Here is a 19,789-nt window from a genome sequence, read left to right as displayed (position 1 = left end):
TGGTTTTCTGTGACATCTGATTGCTAATTTAGCGTGTCAACTTGTCGAACTTGCCAGCTAGATAAAATTAACTAGCTGGATGAGGCAGATGACGTTTTGTCGAAATTAAAAGAATGGCTTGTGATCAGTACAAATGGGTTGAAAATCATGAAACAATTAGTAACGTTTTTGCTTTTATGTCAACATTTATCAGCGGAAATGTTTGCAGAAGAATTTATTGCCGTCTTGGACTTTTCTGTACAATTATAGTAACTAACTATATACTTTTCAGCTATCAAGAAAACTACTGGCCTGACCAGACAAGCAGAAAAAAAGTCTTTACTGCTGATCCCAAGGACTATATAACCTTTGGCACTGCATTTAACTTAAAAATTAAACAAACTGTGAAAACAAAAAATAAAGATGAAATGTAGGTTTAACAAGACTTGTAAATAGGTCCTACCAATGAAATCGTTGGATTTGCCAATGTCATAGTCCCAAACGGTCACCTCCAGGGTCTTTTTGCTGAGGTCAGCATACTTGATCTCATAGAAAAACTCCTGCCATAGAAGAATGGAATTAGCAATTATAAAAACAAGTGTGTGTTACAGAATCAGGCTTTGTTCAGATTAATCTTACTTCATTGAATTCGGGGTTGAGGGTCTTCTTTTTGACAGCTGTCTTGTGCTTTGATTTTTTGTTCTCATCTGGCTTGAGATACCTGAAATACATTGGTGATATTGAAAGAAAGATGCATTTAGTTTGATCATGTCTTTCACTTTGGGTCAAGTTAGCTTTCTACTAATTTTGCACAGTCTTACTCTCAATGCACAGGCAGTAAAACTGGCACACGCTTGAAACACATTGGACCAAATGCAGAATGGCGTTGTCATGTGCAACAACTCAATATGTCCACCAGAAGGCATTGCAGCTCTTGTATATACAATTTAAAGAGCTGAATGAAAAAGCCATGAAAGGATACACAAGGTTCATTGCAGGATATTTCCACCATTTGCTCTAGGAGCTTTCTTAAATAAATGAAAGGTTTTAACGCAACCTCACTTCACTTGTCTGCTGACATCGAGGTCATTAAATGTCTCTTTCCGGCTCTGCTCCCCCAAGTCTTCTTAATGAGGGTCCCTTGCTATTTCACAAAGACCACCAGATAAGCAGGCAGCCAATAGGACTGATTAAAGAAGATTCAGGCAGTAAACTCAGCAGCCTAATAATCATAACCTGTGTCTTATATTGTAAAGGCAATAATATAAATTCCCTCTGTCATTTATTTTATCATCTAGGAATCCATCAAATACGAGTGAAAAACTGAAATAAATCTTGTTAATATTGTCAGAAATGTCAGTAGACATTTAAAGTAAAAGTGAAAGTTGTGAAAGGCTCATTTCCCTCTTATTGTAAAAGTCTCCCTGGAGCTCGCTTGACAGGGGATGTCATTTGCTCCTGTAACAGTGCCTCTGGTCAACCATTTCAGATTTTCTTGTGAATAAATTAATCTACAGTTTAAAATGAACACTACTACTATTCAATAAAAAGCTAATTTTGTTTAAATCCCAAAAATGTGAACGTCAACTGCTATCAATCCAGAAAAAACTGCTTTGTGCATAAACAGGAAAAACAGGAATGACAAAACGATTCGAAAATAGCAGACAGAGACGAAATACACAAATACACAAGATTTGCACGAGCAGAAACGACAAATGAATAATTTAGTATTCAAATCTTTTGTAGAGACAGAACCAAGCTGCTTAAATTGACCAATGTTTGTACATGTAAGAAACAAAAACATAGTGCCCGACTACAATAATCCTTCATAAACGGTTTGATTCAGGAAGCGAGAGAGTTGAGAGCTCTAATCCCCTCTGTGTGCTTAAGCAGAGATCATTGCTTCATTTAAACCAACACATTCCAGTCCTCAAATACAAACGTCTGCATTTCTTCATATCAAAGACAGAATTCTAAGCTCATGACATGTAACTGAATTGGTATCAAGCGTTGGCATAAATGATTCGTATTCTTGTGTTTGGCAGGATGAATGGATGTGCTTAAGGATTCCTTACGAACATACATGTGCACATATATAATTTCACATTGTCGGTAATCATTTAGCAAACTCTTTTAGCCACAGCGCCTTAATGCTAAATTTTATTTTTGCCTTGCTCAAAAAGCTCACTAGCTCACTCCTGTGGGATTCAAACCTACAACCTTTTGGTTACACATCAGCACCTTAAAGTCAACATGATCAAAATTCACACTATTTTTTAAATGCATTTTATTGATCTTATGCTGAATGATTCATCTGTGCAAGTTTAAGTTTTTTTTTTTTTTTTTTTAACCTCATCATTTTTAAATGGGTCCTATTATGCTTTTTTACATTTTCAGCTTTTCTTTCGTGTCTAATGTTGCTGTTTGAACATGAGGTTCAAAGTTACAAAGTCACGCCTAATGGAGTTATTCTCTATATCAGTAAGCACAAACACCTCAATTGTAGTCTCGAGTTTCGTTCCGGGAAAGTACACTACACAATATTCCTCATTTTGAGATGAGTTGCATTAGTAGTGTGTTGTCGGCATTCCCAAGAGATGTTGTTTTTTCACCCAGAATCTAAACCCCCTTTTTTTGGCCTTCCTAATGCAGACGAACTTAAGAGATAGAGATTAAAGGGTTAGTTCACCCAAAAATGAAAATAGTGTCATTTATTACTCACCCTCATGTCGTTCTACACCCGTAAGGTCTTCGTTAATCTTCGGAACACAAATTAAGATATTTTGATTAAATCCGATGGCTCAGTGGGGCCTCTATAGACTTTGGCGCTCCGAATCACTGATCCAATTCGTAAAGCTCCGAAGCAGAGTTTTGAAATCGGCCTATCACTATATTGTTGAAAAGTCCTTATTTTGAATGGCATTGCTGTGAATGCAGGCCTCACTGAGCCATCGGATTTAATCAAAATATCTTAATTTGTGTTCTGAAGATGAACTAAGGTCTTACAGGTGTAGAACAACATGAGGGTGAGTAATAAATGGCATTATTTTCATTTTTGGGTGAACTAACCCTTTAAAATGTTTTTTTTGAACACTATTCCTCAGCAGTACAACGTCATCCTTTTGTAGTGTTCTAACCATGTTTCTAACGACTGCTTTCTGAACCATGCAGTTCAGTGCAGGTCAGATGTTATAACATCACATCTGAAATGTAAGAGAGTAAAATAAAATGCTACCACTGTGAAAAGTGGTTTGGTGTTGATCAGCTTGTTCTTCTTGACTGTCAGGCTCGGGCTTGAACTAAAATGGCAAAACTTAAGCCATATTTAGCGTTAATACAGTAGTATTTACAGTGCCTCAGGTAATACTTGCTGGTTAAGGTAAGGGGCGATACATTTCCAACACGCTCTAAGCGGTAGACCAATCACAACAGACTGGGGCCAGCTGACCAATCACAGCAGACTGCGCTTTTCAGAAGGCTGGTTTTAAAGAAACCAAAACTAAAACAGCATTCAGACAGAGGGCTGCTGCAACAATGTAAATTATAAGGAAAGTTAGTTTTTTTTTAACATTAAATGATGTAAATGTATTCTAGCAGATCCCATAAACAAAATTATGAACATGTAAATGAGCATAATGAGACCTCTTTAATTATAACTTCATAACTCAATCTTCTGGTGAAATGACAGACATCTCATTAAGTCCGCTTAAACGCTTTAGCCTCTGAATGCTCACATTTGTTTCTGAGTGCAATGCCCAGATCTCAAAATCAATCAACAACCGATGGATAGAACCAACCCTGAATTTTGTACATCACAATACAGAAGAACAGATCTGCCACTACTTCACTTTTATCACAACTTTTAGAGTTGTCAAAAGTACCGACTTCGGTACCTTTTCAGTACTTAAATGTTAAAAATGTGACGCTTTGAGCGCTGTTGAGCGGATTCGTAAACACCTCTGATTGGCCATTGTTTTCACATCTCATGGATATGCCTGTGATTGGCTTCAATGATCAACGCTGTAAAAACATTGTAAATAGTCATCAATGACTCTTTTCACCAAGCGCTTACACAGATACACATGGGAGCGTTCAAACGCTTCCGCTTTCAAAACACTTTCAAATGCTGCTGTGTTGATCATTGTAGCCGATCACAGACATATCCGATGAGCGCATCAATACAATGGCCAATCAGAGGTGTTTACGAATCCGCTCAACAGCGCTCATTTTTAACATTTCAGTACAGATTGGTACCGAAGTCAGTATTTTTTGACAACTTAATTTGTGACAGACCTTTACAAAAGGTTTGGAAGATAGAAGGGTCATATTTTTTCAAACTCTTAGAGGTGCTCTATGTAAGAATGACAGCTAGTGGTTGAAATGGGTACTGCAGTCCAAATTCAAAATATTGTTTGCCCCGCCCCCTCCTCCTCAGACTCAACGCTCTCACGGGTTGCCAGTTTGAAGACACGCAACAGGAGTGATCTCAATTGACATTGGAAGGCGAGGAGACTTACACACTGTAAGATAATTAGTTGAATTATTGATTTATGAAGAGTTGATATTGCGTTTTAATATGCATCAGTTCATAGAGATTTTTAGATGGATGCCGAGGCTTTTTAGGTCAGGTAGAATCTGCGATCTCTGATCCAGTGTGTTCGCTGGCTTCCATGGCTGCAATTCGCTGCACGTGTTTTCCGCCAACTGGCAACCCAGGGTGGTGAAATACTGTTGGGTAAATTGGCAACGCGTGGTCTTGCACAGACCGAAACAAAAACAGACATTCTGACACGGAACGCACATTTCAAAGTTAAATAACTGGCTGTAGCAATGGTTTTCAGAGAATCTAATATGTGAACTGAGCATGTTTGATAACTATCTGCAAATATATTATGGTATTTTTATGCTTTAGTACAGTCAAAACTTACATAGAGCACCTTTAATAGTCATCAGAGTCCTGTGGTACATCTGGGTAAGGAAAATCTCTTGCACATTACTGTAATTTTTAGAACAATGTTTATGTATTCTGACTTCAATGCATGAAAACGTCTTGTCTAATTGTTATACCACAGATTTGAGTCGACTAGAATCACTAAATCCAGCAACAGCAAGGTGGATTTCCTTTGATATCTGTAATTTACATATCTTGTATGCACAGATCTTCTGTTCCACATTAAACATTTTCACTAAATCAATGTGGATTCCGATTATTTTAGTACCTCCGTACATGAACATTTGTCCTTTTAGTGCAGAATAAACAAAAATCTATTGTTATACAAGTGAAATTTCAGGATATAGAACAATAAAAAGACAGATGATCGTGAGAGGTATGACTTACGTTTTAACATAGGGGTCAGAGAAGCCATTGGCATCCATGGCAGCGAGATGTGCACAGCGTATGATGCCAACCACTAAGCCAGACTTCTGAGAGCTGTACTTCAGAGAGATCATGATGCGCCCTCGCTCCTCCAGAGACTTGTCATCTGTCTTGTCAATCTGTGTGTGTCAACACACAAACAGAAAACAGTCAGTCCAGCTTCTATAAAGAAAAGGATGGATGTAGACTCTACATAATACAAAGAAATATATTTTTAAGAAGTAACTTAAACATGAATCCTAGCATTCATTTGTTGCAGTTCTATGAATCTGATTGCTTTATCAACTCATAAATAGGCAGAAAATTCTATTAACACACAAGTGTTGTGTCCCAGTTGATCATTTATTAATTTGCTCAATTAGTTTCATGCACCAATCTCTTATTTCCTAGATATTTTATGGCAGTGCAGAACCAAAGCTGAGATCATCTCAACTGTTGAATGTGAGGTAAATCTACTCTCTTTGTCTCTCTCAGAACTTTGTGGACCCACCAAAGCCGTCAAGCATGAAGTTAATTAGCTGTGGAGGAGGCGTCTCTGCTCATCCCCCACACACTGCTGTCTCATTTCCGTCCCCACTGGAGATCACAGACTCTCACACACACATACACACACACACACACTCTCATACACATTACAGAGTCTCTTCACACAACAAACAGTTTGTATTGTTTTCCAGCTGGTGAAGTCACTCTTAGGTCTATAAGAGCAGATCTCAACAACACAGTCTGTGTGTTTAACTTTTGCCACCTCTAACTGTACTGCAGGTAGCAGTCTGTGTGCTTATCTTACAGGTCAACTTTTTGTCATATATCATATTTTTTAATTGAAAGACTGATTAGCACAATCGGTGGTGCTTGCATGATCAACTTTACTGGTCACAGAGGCTAGCTGAAAACTAACTTCAAAACTAACTTTCTCCCATTATGAATGGGAGGACTTGGTCTTGGATGCCCCAAATAGTTCCCCGGAGGCGTTGAAAATATGGCAACCGAGTGAACTGACTTTCCTTGAAAGGGACTTTGCTGTCAGTCTGCATTAGTGGTGCATTTTCTGCAGTTTACATCTTTACACCAGTAAGTGGCGACAAGTGACTGTCTTTATGAGCAAGTCATTGAGTGTTTACATTCTTAAAAAAGCCAAATGTGTGTGGTCATGTAAGGTCATAAACAGCTTAAAGGCCTGGGTATACTTCATTTTCCACGTTCGGCTCCGTCTTGCACACAGTTGAGCGCGTAAGCCTTTCAAATACGCGTTTGGTGCGGACTTTATTTTCAAGTGCTCAAGCCGCTCGCACATGCGCTGTTGTATGCGGACCAACTGGGCAGTCTCAAAAAGTGGGCTGCACTCAAATGGGGTGTGCAGGTGTCAGCAGAACCTCCTGATGATGAAAATTACTTCATGCAGACGGTGTGTGGATGCGGGTGACCTAAGCATACTTTGGGCTTAAGAATAATCCAAATCGACAGATATATTTTTGCTCATTACCTCGATTTCATCATGTAAACAACTTAATTAAGTTTTTTCAGCTTATTGAAGTGTGCAAGGCTTTTCATTCTTCTCCTGCTAGAACGTAAAAAAGTGGTGATTGTGCTGATCCTAGCAGAGCTGTGTGATATGTCATATGTAACAGGAAAGCATGCACGTTTCCTGCAGATTTAAGCACATCCAACCAGAGCAAGTGTTTTGCTGTAGGGGAGGAGGAAATATATCATACACTCTGACTCTTTCTTGACCCGGGAAATGATAAAATGTGTTCTCATCTTGTGCAGCTGAAGGAGCAGTGGTACAGTTGTAGAAACTGTAAACATTAGAGGAGAATGAGTCTGTACAAGTTTCCTGCTGACATTTTGGCATACTCTGGAGTTTTTAGTGCTTTATTTAATATTACAACTCACATAATAAATAGAATACTCTGAGTGGAATACACGGATGCTTACGTTTTGATGCCAATAATGGTAAATAACTTGATTTAAAAAAAAAACATGGTTTTCTTGAATTGACAGTTTACAGGTTTGCATGTAAATTGGTAAAATGGGTAAATTACAATAAGTTGATTTTTGGTAGTCATGTAAACATGCTCAATGAATCATTCATTCAACTTATTAGTTAAACAATAGATTAATTAGAGAATGACACCACCCTGTGCTTGGAGATGTGTAGTAGTCAGTTCTGCTTTGACTTCGTTTGGAACTCATTATTGGCTCGCTCCTGCGTCAGCATCACACACGTGTTGTTGTGCTCATGTGATTAGCGTCAGCCAATACTGAGTCGGCGTTCTGACGTAGAACCCGGAAGCGCTGCACTGTGTTTACTATGTCAACAGCATAGGAGACTGACAGGGAAGGGAAGAAATTGTCGAAAAGTCATTATTTTTGTTTTGTTTTTGCGCACAAAAAGTATTTTTGTCACTTCATAACATTAGGGTTGAACTATGGTAGTTACTACCTTTCTGAGCCTTGAAAGGTGCATTGATGTTGCTGCCTATATGTGGTTCAGAAACCCTTGGATTTCATAACAAAAATATCGGTAACACTTTACAATAAGGTTCATATGTTAACATTAGTTAACTCCATTAGTTAACATGAACTAATAATGAACTGCACTTGTACAGCATTTATTAATCTTTGTTAATGTTAATTTCAACATTTACTAATACATTATTAAAATCTTGTTAACATTAGTTAAGGCACTGTGAACTAACATGAACAAACAATGAACAACTGTATTTTCATTAACGTTAATGAAGATTAGTAAATACAGTAACAAACGTATTGCTCATGGTTACATTAATGTTTGACTAATGAACCTTATTGTAAAGTGTTACCAAAATATCTTAATTTGTGTTCCGAAGATGAACGAAGGTCTTGAGGTTTGGAACGAGGTTTTCTCTTTTAGAAAATTTGGAATAAACCACTCGATTCATATGGATTAGTTTTAGAATCTCTTTATGAACTTTTTGAAGCGTCAAAGTTGCATTGCGTAGGCTTTCAACGGAGTGACAGAAAGCTCTCAGATTTCATCAAAAAGATTTTCATTTGCGTTCTGAAGATGAACGAAAGTCTTACGGGTTTGGAACGACATGGGAGTAATTAATGACAGAATTTTCACTTTTGGGCGAACTAACCCTTTAAATGTTGATGTTATTTGATATAGTATACAGCACCTTGGTCACAATTTTTTGTTTTTAATGGTGCTATATAAATTAAGTTGATTGACAATGGCTACAACAATAATACAGCACTATTAATAACAGTCAGTAACTATAACAGAGATGCAAGATGTCAGGAGCTCCGTTTGTATGAAACAAGATGCGAATCCGTGGTGTGATACGAGAGACATTAAAGAAGCACCAGCTTCAGATACCCGGTCTGTTATACAGCATTGCTATTGACAACGGATGGTCATTATCGGGGAATAACAGACTTTGGAATGTTGAGATTGACCAATCAGAATCAATCATTTCAGAGAGCCCTGTAATAAATAGCAATAACAGCAAAAATTCTATCAATTCAACTTTGATTCAGTTCAGCTACTGAAAATGTCTAGGTTTATATGACCTCTGCCTTTCTAGCAAAAGGTACTCTGATAAAAGATACTATATGAGATCATCCCCCACCCAATACCTGCTCATCCTGTCAATCCACAGAGCACTTTGACACATGGCTTTAAACCTACATCCACCATCCTCAAATGAAGAAGACGTGACTACAAAGAAGTGTATCGAATTGCTTTCCTCAACGTTTTCCCTCCGTCTCCTGCTAGAACAAAGCAGTGGTTTGTGCTGATCCAAGCAGAGCTGTGCGCCTTAAGGCAAGGTGCTGACGAAAGACTTCCTGCTGAGCTGGGTTTAGTTTGTTACTGGAGTACATTTCAGATATAAAAAATGGCCCAGGTATACTAAACAGACATGTTCCTTATGGGTGTCTCTCATGCATGGTTGTCAGTGAAACAAAAATGTATTCCCTCGAGGATGTGGCAGCTTTTGAATCGTGGTGTTTTTATCAGGCAGTTGTTGAGTATGAATACATGTATGGTTGTTAGTTTTCCTCCAACAGTGAGCAGCCTATAGCTTTATCATATTGCATTCTTTGCTGGTGTTTGTAAGCCTGTCATGTTTGTCACAGATGGTTGATGGATGTGAGGATGCTGCTCCAATGATAATTGATTTCTAATTAGTATGTTGATTCTAATGAGAGTCACTTTGGACGTCCTAATCAATTTGCTATCTGAATCTCTTTATGTAGCTTTCAAACTTCCCTCAATTTCTCCATCACTCACAGACAACCACACCGATGATTAGCACAACTGAGCTCCTTCCGCCTTCAGACTGATTCGTTTCCAGAGATGAAGAGTAAAAGACTGAGGAACTCACAGGAAGCTGTTTCTCCAAACAGTTGCTGAAGCTCTTGGTCTGATTGGGTTTGAGTTTCTTCAGGGGGATTCGGGTTTCGCCGATGAATTCGTTGTGGCGGAATTTGTCCTCGTCACACACTGAAATCCTAGACAAAAACAAAAGATTGACAGCATCAGATCTGGGTTGTAGACTTGACATGTAAAGGAATTACACAGCTAGTTAGAAAATTTGTTGTAAACTCTTTCCCTGTTCACGTTTACTAAAAAGTTTGCCAGCCAGATCATATTCACAAAATTTTCCAAAAACGGCCCCAGAATATTTTTCCGTATGAATATGTGAACAGGCAATATATTCAAAGACAGAACAGGGACTCTGCTTTAAAAAATATTCTATCTTCATTCGTTCTTTTTTTTATCAACACTTGATACATTTTTTTTTAAAAAGCAGAGAAAATTTTATTTTTATCAAAGACTTTATCTGGATTGGATTCACAATGATGATCAAAACATAGATTGAGTCCATCAACACCCCCAGGGCTTGCACAATCAGATACCTCTTTGAGGATTTGGCATTTTTCTTGGTAAAGTTAGGCAATTTTGGTTTATTTCCTGTTGAATGTTTGATGGTCATGTTAGCTTATGCCAAGTTCAGACTACATGACTTGCTGTGGCATCTTGAAGTCGTTGTCGAGTCAGCTGACAGCTCCAGATATTTAGCATGCTAGATATTTGTCTGGCGTCAGTAAGGTGTTGGCGGCGAGTCAGCGAGTGTCTTTGATGCGTCATTGAGTAGTTCACACATAAAGACTGCACCGATCACCCACTTATTTTCCCCCGATCACAGCCTGACCTGTCGGCGAGCTCGTTAACTTGCAAATCGGGCTTAAAATCCTGTTGTGTAAACTTGCCATTACTTAACACGCTGTTTGCGTGTCGGTCAAAAATGATTGAAAATTGTATTTTATTTAATTAAATGATTGTACTATATTTTAGTTTGATAATGTTTTTTTATTTAATATTTTGTATTTTTAGGGGATTTTATGGAATTAAATTATATTTATGAAGTAGTTATTTATTTATACACTTTTTGAGCATAGACCTGAAAATGAAATTTCCAATTTAAACTGCCATAAGCACAGACTGAAGTTTGTTCTCTTTTTAAAGAAGACAGATTATTGCTGAAGTGAAAAAAGTTTAAATTTATATATTAAATATATATTTTACAAAACACATTTAACTCTAAAACTGTGAGAAAATCAAAGCCATAAATCTAAACAAGATGTGTTCCAAATTTGAGGTTGATTTCTCAAAAAATGAGCTTTCAGTAAGATTTTGTTTAGACGCAGTACCAAACGTTTCCAATAGATGAAATTCATCTCCCATTCAGTTGTGATTATTTTTTAGGACCGTTTCACCTTTTTGAATCATGTCCATGATTTTTTTTTTTTTTTTTTTTTTGTGTTCACACAGCAAGTGCAAAAACCTTTACCAAGTTTCGTACCATTCTGATGAAATAAAAAAACAAAAAAACAAAACAAAACGTAAAGTGTTTTGGTCAAAAATGACCCGACAGCACCAGAGGGTTAAGCAGATCTTTTTCTTCGCTTGTATTTGGATCCGGAGATGCTGTATTTTAGCAGATCCATAACAACGCCCCCTACTGTATAACAGTGAAAACATGGATTGTTGTGAAAAACTTGTCAATGGCGCAAAAGCGTTGTGTCATAAATGATTAAAATCTTGTCAATGGTGGGGAAAGAGTAAAAAGATATCACCAGGTTAATCTGATATACCATGTTTAAATCTGAATAACATTTCAAAGCTTTCAAAATTCATTATTTATTCTTATTTAGAACTAATGTGACCCATGTCTAAACCAAAATAAAAATAATGTACTCAGTTCAGTCAAAGAGATATTTGGAGGAGTACATCCACATATCCAGTCAAGTGCTGAAGGTGAGCATTACAACCTAATTTCCAACCACCTGTGCTTCATAACGTTTTGAAAAGCGCTTCATCTCAGTCAAATACATAGTATGACTGGAACTATTTATTCAGTATATCCCATATATTCCAAATTCATAGCCGAAGCTCCATGGGAGGATTTCATGCTATCTATTCACTATAGATGTTCATTTGCATTGAGCTTGCTCACTGTGAAATGAGTTTTCTGTGCTATTTGCAGTATCGGCAAGAACCACTTGATATGTGGGGGTAGGAACAAAGGCACAGCTTCTTTTAGTTTTGTACAGGTCAATAATAACATTTGACTGGATACAGATGAGTAATTCACACATGAAAAAAGAATGTTCTGCTGATGTCTCTCATTTACAGCAAGAACAGATGGCCAGAATAACAACAATTCCATGTGTTTAAGATGGTGATGAATTGGTCAGCAGCAGAAAAAGACAATTATTTCACCAATGTCTGATATGAAATAATGTCTTTATTTACTCACCCTCCTCATGCCATTTGAAAGATGAAGGATTATTTCCCTTCTGTTAAAGGTACACTATGTAACTTTTTTGTTCAAAATAGCAAATTTTAAATCAAGAGTCAATACATTATCAGTCCTTCTTCTAAAGCATGTTTTTGTCTTACCCTGTTTCACTATGGTAAGTCTATTAAAAGTGTTAATATTTTAGACCTGTTGGGATGGTTTTCACGGGCAATTGCGTACATACGTCACTCACCCATGCGTGTCTCATCAAATGTGTAAATTGAGAAAAGTTACTCCAGCTGCTTTGACGTGTGTATGGTGGGAGTGGCATAGATTAGTTGTCACAACAAGCGAGAAAGTCTGACATGAATAAATTGCCATATGTAGCTCTCTAACAGAGTTCATTGTAAAGCATTATCTTTTGTGAAGGGTCATTTCGTTATGGTTGTTTTAGTGCTGTGCTGGAATTTATTTTCAATGAAGTACTGTGTCGATTATCAGGTATAGCTATAGTAACGTCTTCAGCTAGTCAGCTTGAGATCCTTTCCATTTAAACTGGTTATATCTCTTAAGCCTTTTAGTAAATGTTTATGAGCAGTAGGATAATCTCCCTCTCTTTTTTTTAGTTATGAGAAAGAACCATATTCATCTGCACAGTCACGCAGAGCCGAAGCACAACCAAAACAATGTTCTTCCGCAAAATGCATGAAGTTTTGTTTTTTAACCACTAGAGGGCCAAAAGTTACATAGTGTACCTTTAAACATAGAGGTATTTTGCAGAATATCCAAGGCGGAAAGTGCCTTTATTAATCAGCTGATACAGTAAGCGGATGATTTACAATGTCATGCTCCAAAATGGAAACCAAACACACCGTAAAGTACCTTAAAAGTATATATGAATATTGTGAATAAGTCTTCGGAATCTAAATTATATATTTGAGGGACTGACCAAAACAAGTTGTTTACTGGAAATATTGTCTTCTGTCCAAGCTCTCAAATCTCAATCAAGCCTTTGCACATGAAAACCAATTCAGCTTATGCACTGTTTATTTTCCTATGGCAGTGAGCCATCTAATAAGTTCTCCTATATATGACTCAGAGGAAGGCCTTAAGTTTTGGTCTGTTCATCAAAAAAAACAAAAAAAAAAACCTTACAGCCAGCAAAAATGGCAGGTTCTACCCAGCCCATTTTGTCTCTCATGCCAGCAGTACTGATCCATACAGATATATTTTCACTCTAGACATGTTTACTTGTTTCAGTTTCAAGGACTGGCATAATCCTCATGTTTTACACCTCATAACATGACTGATTCCTTCAACTCCCTCAATAAGAAGTATCATAAACCCCCATAAAAACTGTTTTCGAAACAAGCATATGAGGCACTTTAGGTGTATAGTCACTATTACAGAGTAGTCTGTGATAGTTTATGATCTAAAAACATTTTCATACATGATGTATTTGTAAAAAAGTAGCCCTATCAGGACATCTAACAATAAAATACATCAAAAAGACTAATGCAGAAAGGGCGATTCTAGGATTTCAGCCTGAGTGGTGGTGTATTTGGTTGCAATTTATTTTATTATCAGATGAGAAAAGAGGAGCAAGCATTTTAGAGCTGTGCTCTGAGCCAAACATTGCCATCCAACAATGGAAGGATAATACTTAAAGGTGCCCTAGAACTTCTTTTTAAAAGATGTAATATAAGTCTAAGGTGTCCCCTGAATGTGTCTGTGAAGTTTCAGCTCAAAATACCCCATAGATTTTTTTTTAATCATTTTTTTTAACTGCCTATTTTGGGGCATTATTAACTATGCACCGATATATAGGTTGCGGCCCCTTTAAATCTTGTGAGAGACCGGAGCTCGCGCTTGCCTTTAACCAGCATAAACACAGTTCACACAGCTAATATAACCCTCAAAATGGATCTTTACAAGATGTTCGTCATGCATGCTGCATGCATACATCGGATCATGTAAGTAGAGTATTTATTTGAGTTAGAGTGTTTATATTTATTTCTGAATGAGTTTGAGGCTATGCTCCTAATGCAACACTGTTGGAGAGATTTATAAAGAATGAAGTTGTATTTATGAATTATACAGACTGCAAGTGTTTAAAAATGAAAATAGCGACGGCTTTTGTCTCCGTGAATATAGTAATAAACGATGGTAACTTTAACCACATTTAACAGTACATTAGCAACATGCTAACGAAACATTTAGAAAGACAGTTTACAAATATCACAAAAAATATCATGATATCATGTCAGTTATTATCGCTCCATCTGCCATTTTTCGCTATTGTCCTTGCTTGCTTACCTAGTCTGATGATTCAGCTGTGCACATCCAGACGTCCTGCCCTTGTCTAATGCCTTTCATAATGTTGGGAACATGGGCTGGCAATATGCAAATATTGGGGGCGTACACCCCGACTGTTACGTAACAGTTGGTGTTATGTTGAGATTCGCCTGTTCTTCGGAGGTCTTTTAAACAAATGAGATTTATATAAGAAGGAGGAAACAACAGTGTTTGAGACTCACTGTACAGTATGTCATTTCCATGTACTGAACGCTTGTTATTCAACTATGCCAAGGTAAATTCAATATTTAATTCTAGGGCACCTTTAAACCAAACCTGAAAGTTTTTAACAACAAGTAAGAGGAGGGCACAAAGTGAAATAACCTCGTAATCTTAAAACTAATCAGATTTTTAGGGGGCTGAAATGAAACAGTAGGGCCAAAGCTCCTCTTAATAAGGTCTAGCAATGCCTACGGATCAATCGATTTAACTTACACAGCCTTGTCGATAAGGGAGGGAAGAACACGCACAGAATCCCTTCCAATCCACATTTTTTCCATTTGTTTCCTCTCCATTGCATCAACAATGAATTCCTGAATGCTTGTTCTATTCCCATCTGGAAGTTAGATGTGTATTTGTGACATACCATTGCTATTCATTACTAAACCGTTCAGCCTCGCTCAGTAGTTCAGTTCTCTAAAGACTTCAGTCATGTTTCAGGTAAACTGGCAATCACACTTTCTTCCCCCCTGTTGATAAAGGTCTTGAATGAGGCACAGGGCAGCTGGAGCAGAACTCAGGCATGTCCAAAAGGTCTGCTTAATAAAGGCACTTTCCCCCTGTTATGTTACATGTGGATAGGATTGTTTCCCTAGACAGCCGTGTGTGCTGGATTGCTCTTTATGCTTTTTCTAGAATAGTTTTGTTTTGACTATGGCTGATTATGTTAGTGAGTATGTTTAATGCCAGCTGTCCTCTTGGATAAATGTGCAGGGAGTTCAGAGATTTATGTACAATGCAATCACAGTACATTGTGTTTTTCTGTGTGAGCTGGATATATTTGTGCATGGCCTTGAATTTGCAAAGATATTCCTGAATAATGTGTAGTAGAAAAGAGTATTCAGATGTAAAAGCAATGTTCCTTACTAAAATATATTGTAAAAATAAATAAATATATAATTGCTGCAGTTAATACACATACATGCACACATTGTTAGTGTTTTGTTTCTATGGTTTCACATAGATTTAGTCATGTCACACCTGTTGTTGGATTTCATTGATTCGTTCACCTGTGTATTTATTGGTTTTGCTTCAGTTTCAGTTTCTGTCTGTTCTCGTCATGATAGAGTTGGTTTTTCTGTTCGCCGTGTTTTTTGCCAGTGTGCTCCGTTTCTTTTGTTTAAATAAATTGGACTGCTGTGAGTAAATCCAGCCATTTATTTCATTTTGTTCTCAACCAACGCTGACAGAACAGACCTAACAAAATTGATTTAGCAGCAGTTCGTATCCTCTTCCTCTCCCAGGGGGAAAGCTCCCTAGAGAGACACACACAAGACTTCCTGGACTTGTACCATCTAGTCCATTATGACGACAGCCTGTGTGTGCTTATCCAGTCTCAACGCTGAGACGAGAGCGCGCCTGCCTGGAGATGGACCTCGAGGGAGCGTCCAGGAGTTTGTGGACTGGTTCAAATTCCACTGTGGATCCTCCTATAGGCTTACTATCGGCGAGATGGAGGAGGATCACCACACTACAGTCCACACCGCACACTTTGTGCCACTTGAGTCTGCCACGATGCCAGAGCCAACGCTGTCTGACCAGGTGCGCGAGCCGGCAACAGCGTCTGTGCCAGTAGCGACGGATGTGGATGCACTAAACTAGCAAGGGTGGGGAAAAAATCGATTCACATATGAATTGTGATTCTATCTTCCCCCTATTCAAACTGATTCACAAATTTCAAAAATCGATTTTCTAAATGTTTATTATTAACTTGATTCTGTCATTTCAAAGAAGGCGAAACTCAACTACGAGAGCAGTGCAGCACCTGGACAGTTTAGAGAGCGCACAGGCTTGCAACTCCAAACGATCGGCCACTGATCGTATCCAGCGGATATTCATTTCCTTTGATTCCATACGTCTGTCAACTTGACAAACGGAACACATTTTAATGATGCAGAAGCATGTTCACAGCGTGAGAGGCAAATATGACAGGCTGAGCGGAGGGGGGCAAGAGTAAAATAACGTGGTTACAAAGTGTGTATAATTTAAACTACTTTATTAAATAACTCCCGACCGCTTGGCAGTAACAGTAACGCAGTAACGCTTGCTGTTCAGTTCTCATGCTGCTGCTCTTCTGCTCTTTCCTGCACTCTTCCCTTTCTTTATTAAAGCTCAAGTAAAGGGTTGCCAGATATCACAAAAAAGCAAAACAAGCCCCTTAAAATGCAATATAATAAGCAGACAAGGCAAAACTGTACCTGGGGAACAAATATAAGCAATATAACTAGTAAATATCATACAAAGTTAAAAGTCAGGAAATTTAATTTATTATGAATAAAATGCTTCAATATAACATATTTAGATATTATAAATTGATTGATGATGAGATTGAAAAATAATAATTCAACAAATCTTTAATTATACCTATGAGTTCTATTTAATATCAGTCAGCTGGGGGCAAGGGCAAAGGTTATGAACCTCTGATTTAGATCACCCGTTTCTGTGAAGGATATGCGCAGTTCATCAATCTTTCCACAAAGGCACTCTGATACACCACTACACGTTGGTTGAACTAATCCTTTAAATTAATAATTTAATTTACTTTATTTTTTCGGTTTCATTTTATTTTGAGTTCAAATTAAATTCAAAGTTTAGAATCAAATCTAAAATCAAATGCATATATCAAATTGAAATTCAGTTTCAAAATCGAGAATCAATTTTTAATCGAATCATGACCCCAAGAATCGATATGAATCGCATCGTGAGATTCCAAAAGATTCCCACCCCTATAAACTAGAACCCTTAATATGGTTTGAGGATATGGAGGATAATAGAGCCAAGCCTGTTTCATCACCCTGCACCGAGTTATTAATGTCTGTATTCCGTCCCTGCCTCCCACTCCCACCTCCTCTGCCTGTTGAGAGTTGGCCAAGAACGCTATTACTGAGATGTCTGTCCATTCTGCGTTGGTCAAGGAGGCCATTCTTGAGATGTCTGTCTGTTCTGTATAGGCCAGGAAGGCCGTTTGTGCCTGCACTGCCCAGTCCGTCAGCCCTGTCTTCACTACCTGTTATCAGCCCTTCGTCTCCTCCTACGTTACCTGCTCAGTGCTTCATGGATCTGCCTCAGGCTGATAGTTTGCCAGCTCAGCCCTGGACTGTCGAGCCATTTGCTCTGCCTAGAATCTCCATGCCCGTCACTCCACATCGACCTGTTGGCTCCACCGAGCTTCCTCGTCCCTCCAACTCCGCCTTGGTCAGTCATCGCTCTGCCGTTGCCATGGACTGATGGGCCTTCGTCTATGACACATCCTTTCAACCCTTTGGCTCCATCTTCCTTTCAGCTTCACCTCAGTCCTTGGGAGCACCAGCTCCACCTCAGTCTTCCGCCACCCTGACTTTACCTTGGCCGCTTGTCCCTGTGGCTCCACCTTGGTCTCCAGGACTTATGTGTCACCCGGTCTCGTCAGCTACGCCTGGGTTCACCGCCATTAGCTCCGCCTCATTCGGATGTTCCCATGATTCCTTCTGTCAAGTCTTCACCATGGACCTGTCAAGTCTTCCTCCCTCCCTCAACTCCGCCATAGGCTTACGTCATGGGATTCTGGCTGAGGATTCCGCCCTGGCTCCTCCTACCGCTGACTCCGCCTGGCTTCTATCTCCGTCATTTCCTCCCTGGACTTTAATGCTGTTATCTCTGCCTTGGCTCCTGTGTTTATCCCATGTGTCTGCCCTGCGCCCACCTCCTAAGCCCCATCACGTCCTCGTCTGTTGTACTTTTTGTATTTAATTTTTGTAATTGTTTGTTGTTTATAAGGCGTGAGTCCGAGCCTCCATGATGGGAGATGTTACGGGTGATCTTGATTGTTGTCTGTTTTGGTGGGTATCAATTCGGTTTCCTGTGTCACCGATTTGTTTCTATGGTGTACGTAAAGCCTTGGTTTTGCTTCATTCTCTGTTGTATTGTAGTTCTCTTTGTTTTAATGTGCAAAGATAAGTTCTGTTCATAAAATGAGGAAAAATAAGAGGTGAAGCACATCTAGCTGCATCTAATTGTCTGTAAACGTTCCGGAAAATGTGTTTGCAAATAATATTTTTGTATTCTTAAACCGCAAGTGTAAATTAAAAGGCTTTCTTGGGTATAAATGCATGAGAGGTGAGCCACTTGTGTGGGTAATTTGGCTTTGAATAGAGCTGTCACTGTCTGAGATGATGTTGGCAATGGAGGTACGCCTTTTCAGATAAATCACATGCTTTTGATAGCCACAGGAGGAGTTCGGCATAGCCCGCCATTAAAACACAACTTTGATGTTCATCGGCGGCACATGAAGATCGTCGGCAAATGAGGTTTGGAGAATAATGGGAAAGACCGAATGCTGGAGTGAGATAACACCTCAGAGCTCCATTGTGTGAAAGTGTGAAAGACTGAAGCCTGACATCACGTACATGTCTGACTTGCACTCTGTAGGAGAGCTGTGGGTCTTTTTGTGAAGCTGTCCTTAAAGTTTTCCCAGCTCTACAAGATTCTACAGACATCTGCGTTTATCACATTTACTGCTACTATATTTTTATTTTCCTATATAACTGGACTCCCCATATCCTCTAACACATGAATTTTTGATGCTAAGGCTCCCTAAATAAATTCATTGCTTTGTGAGTCAATGCTTTCTAAATTATAAAGGCAGTTATATATTTTCTAATGCTGTCAAAATTAAAAAAATATTTAATGCAATTAAGGCAGCATTAGTTTTCCCTCTTCATCCTTTGGCTAGCTTTACAATATATGATCATACTCTTATTCAAGCAAATGCTAATAAATGTTAAAAAAAATATAGCTTTCAATTACACTGTAATGCTGAATGCCTATAATTAATGGCTAAAATTGAGAAGGAAAAAAAAAAAAAAAATTCATAGAGACATCAGTACCAATATTGGTATTGGTGATACTGGCCTTCATTCATAAAAAGATGCCATTAAACAAATATTAAAAATATAGCCTACTGTCTATATTATATCTGTGTTCTATGTTAATTTGAAGATTATATGTGAAATTGTTTCCATATAAAAATATATTAAAAACTTTAATGTCAGGTTTTATTAATTACGATTACAGAAAAATTTGTGAT

At 38.2% G+C, this 19,789-nt stretch overlaps 1 protein-coding gene across 7 annotated transcripts in view; it reads right to left on the bottom strand.

The window, feature by feature from the left end:
* The window catches only part of doc2b (double C2-like domains, beta), a 312,366-nt gene that overhangs the window by 3,689 nt on the left and 288,888 nt on the right, over positions 1 to 19,789 (bottom strand). For all 7 annotated transcript variants that reach the window (XM_048189585.1, XM_048189586.1, XM_048189584.1 and 4 more), the window contains 4 exons: positions 9,730 to 9,856; positions 5,318 to 5,475; positions 619 to 700; positions 443 to 539 (listed from right to left, as the gene is read on the bottom strand). In XM_048189585.1, coding sequence (XP_048045542.1) covers positions 443 to 539; positions 619 to 700; positions 5,318 to 5,475; positions 9,730 to 9,856 — 464 coding nt within the window. The remainder of the gene's footprint in view (positions 1 to 442; positions 540 to 618; positions 701 to 5,317; positions 5,476 to 9,729; positions 9,857 to 19,789) is intronic.

Source organism: Megalobrama amblycephala, linkage group LG4 (genome assembly GCF_018812025.1).
Source record: "Megalobrama amblycephala isolate DHTTF-2021 linkage group LG4, ASM1881202v1, whole genome shotgun sequence".
NCBI lineage: Eukaryota > Metazoa > Chordata > Actinopteri > Cypriniformes > Xenocyprididae > Megalobrama > Megalobrama amblycephala.
The sequence above is the reverse complement of the archived record's forward strand: the minus strand, read 5'-3'. Positions and strand labels throughout refer to the sequence as shown.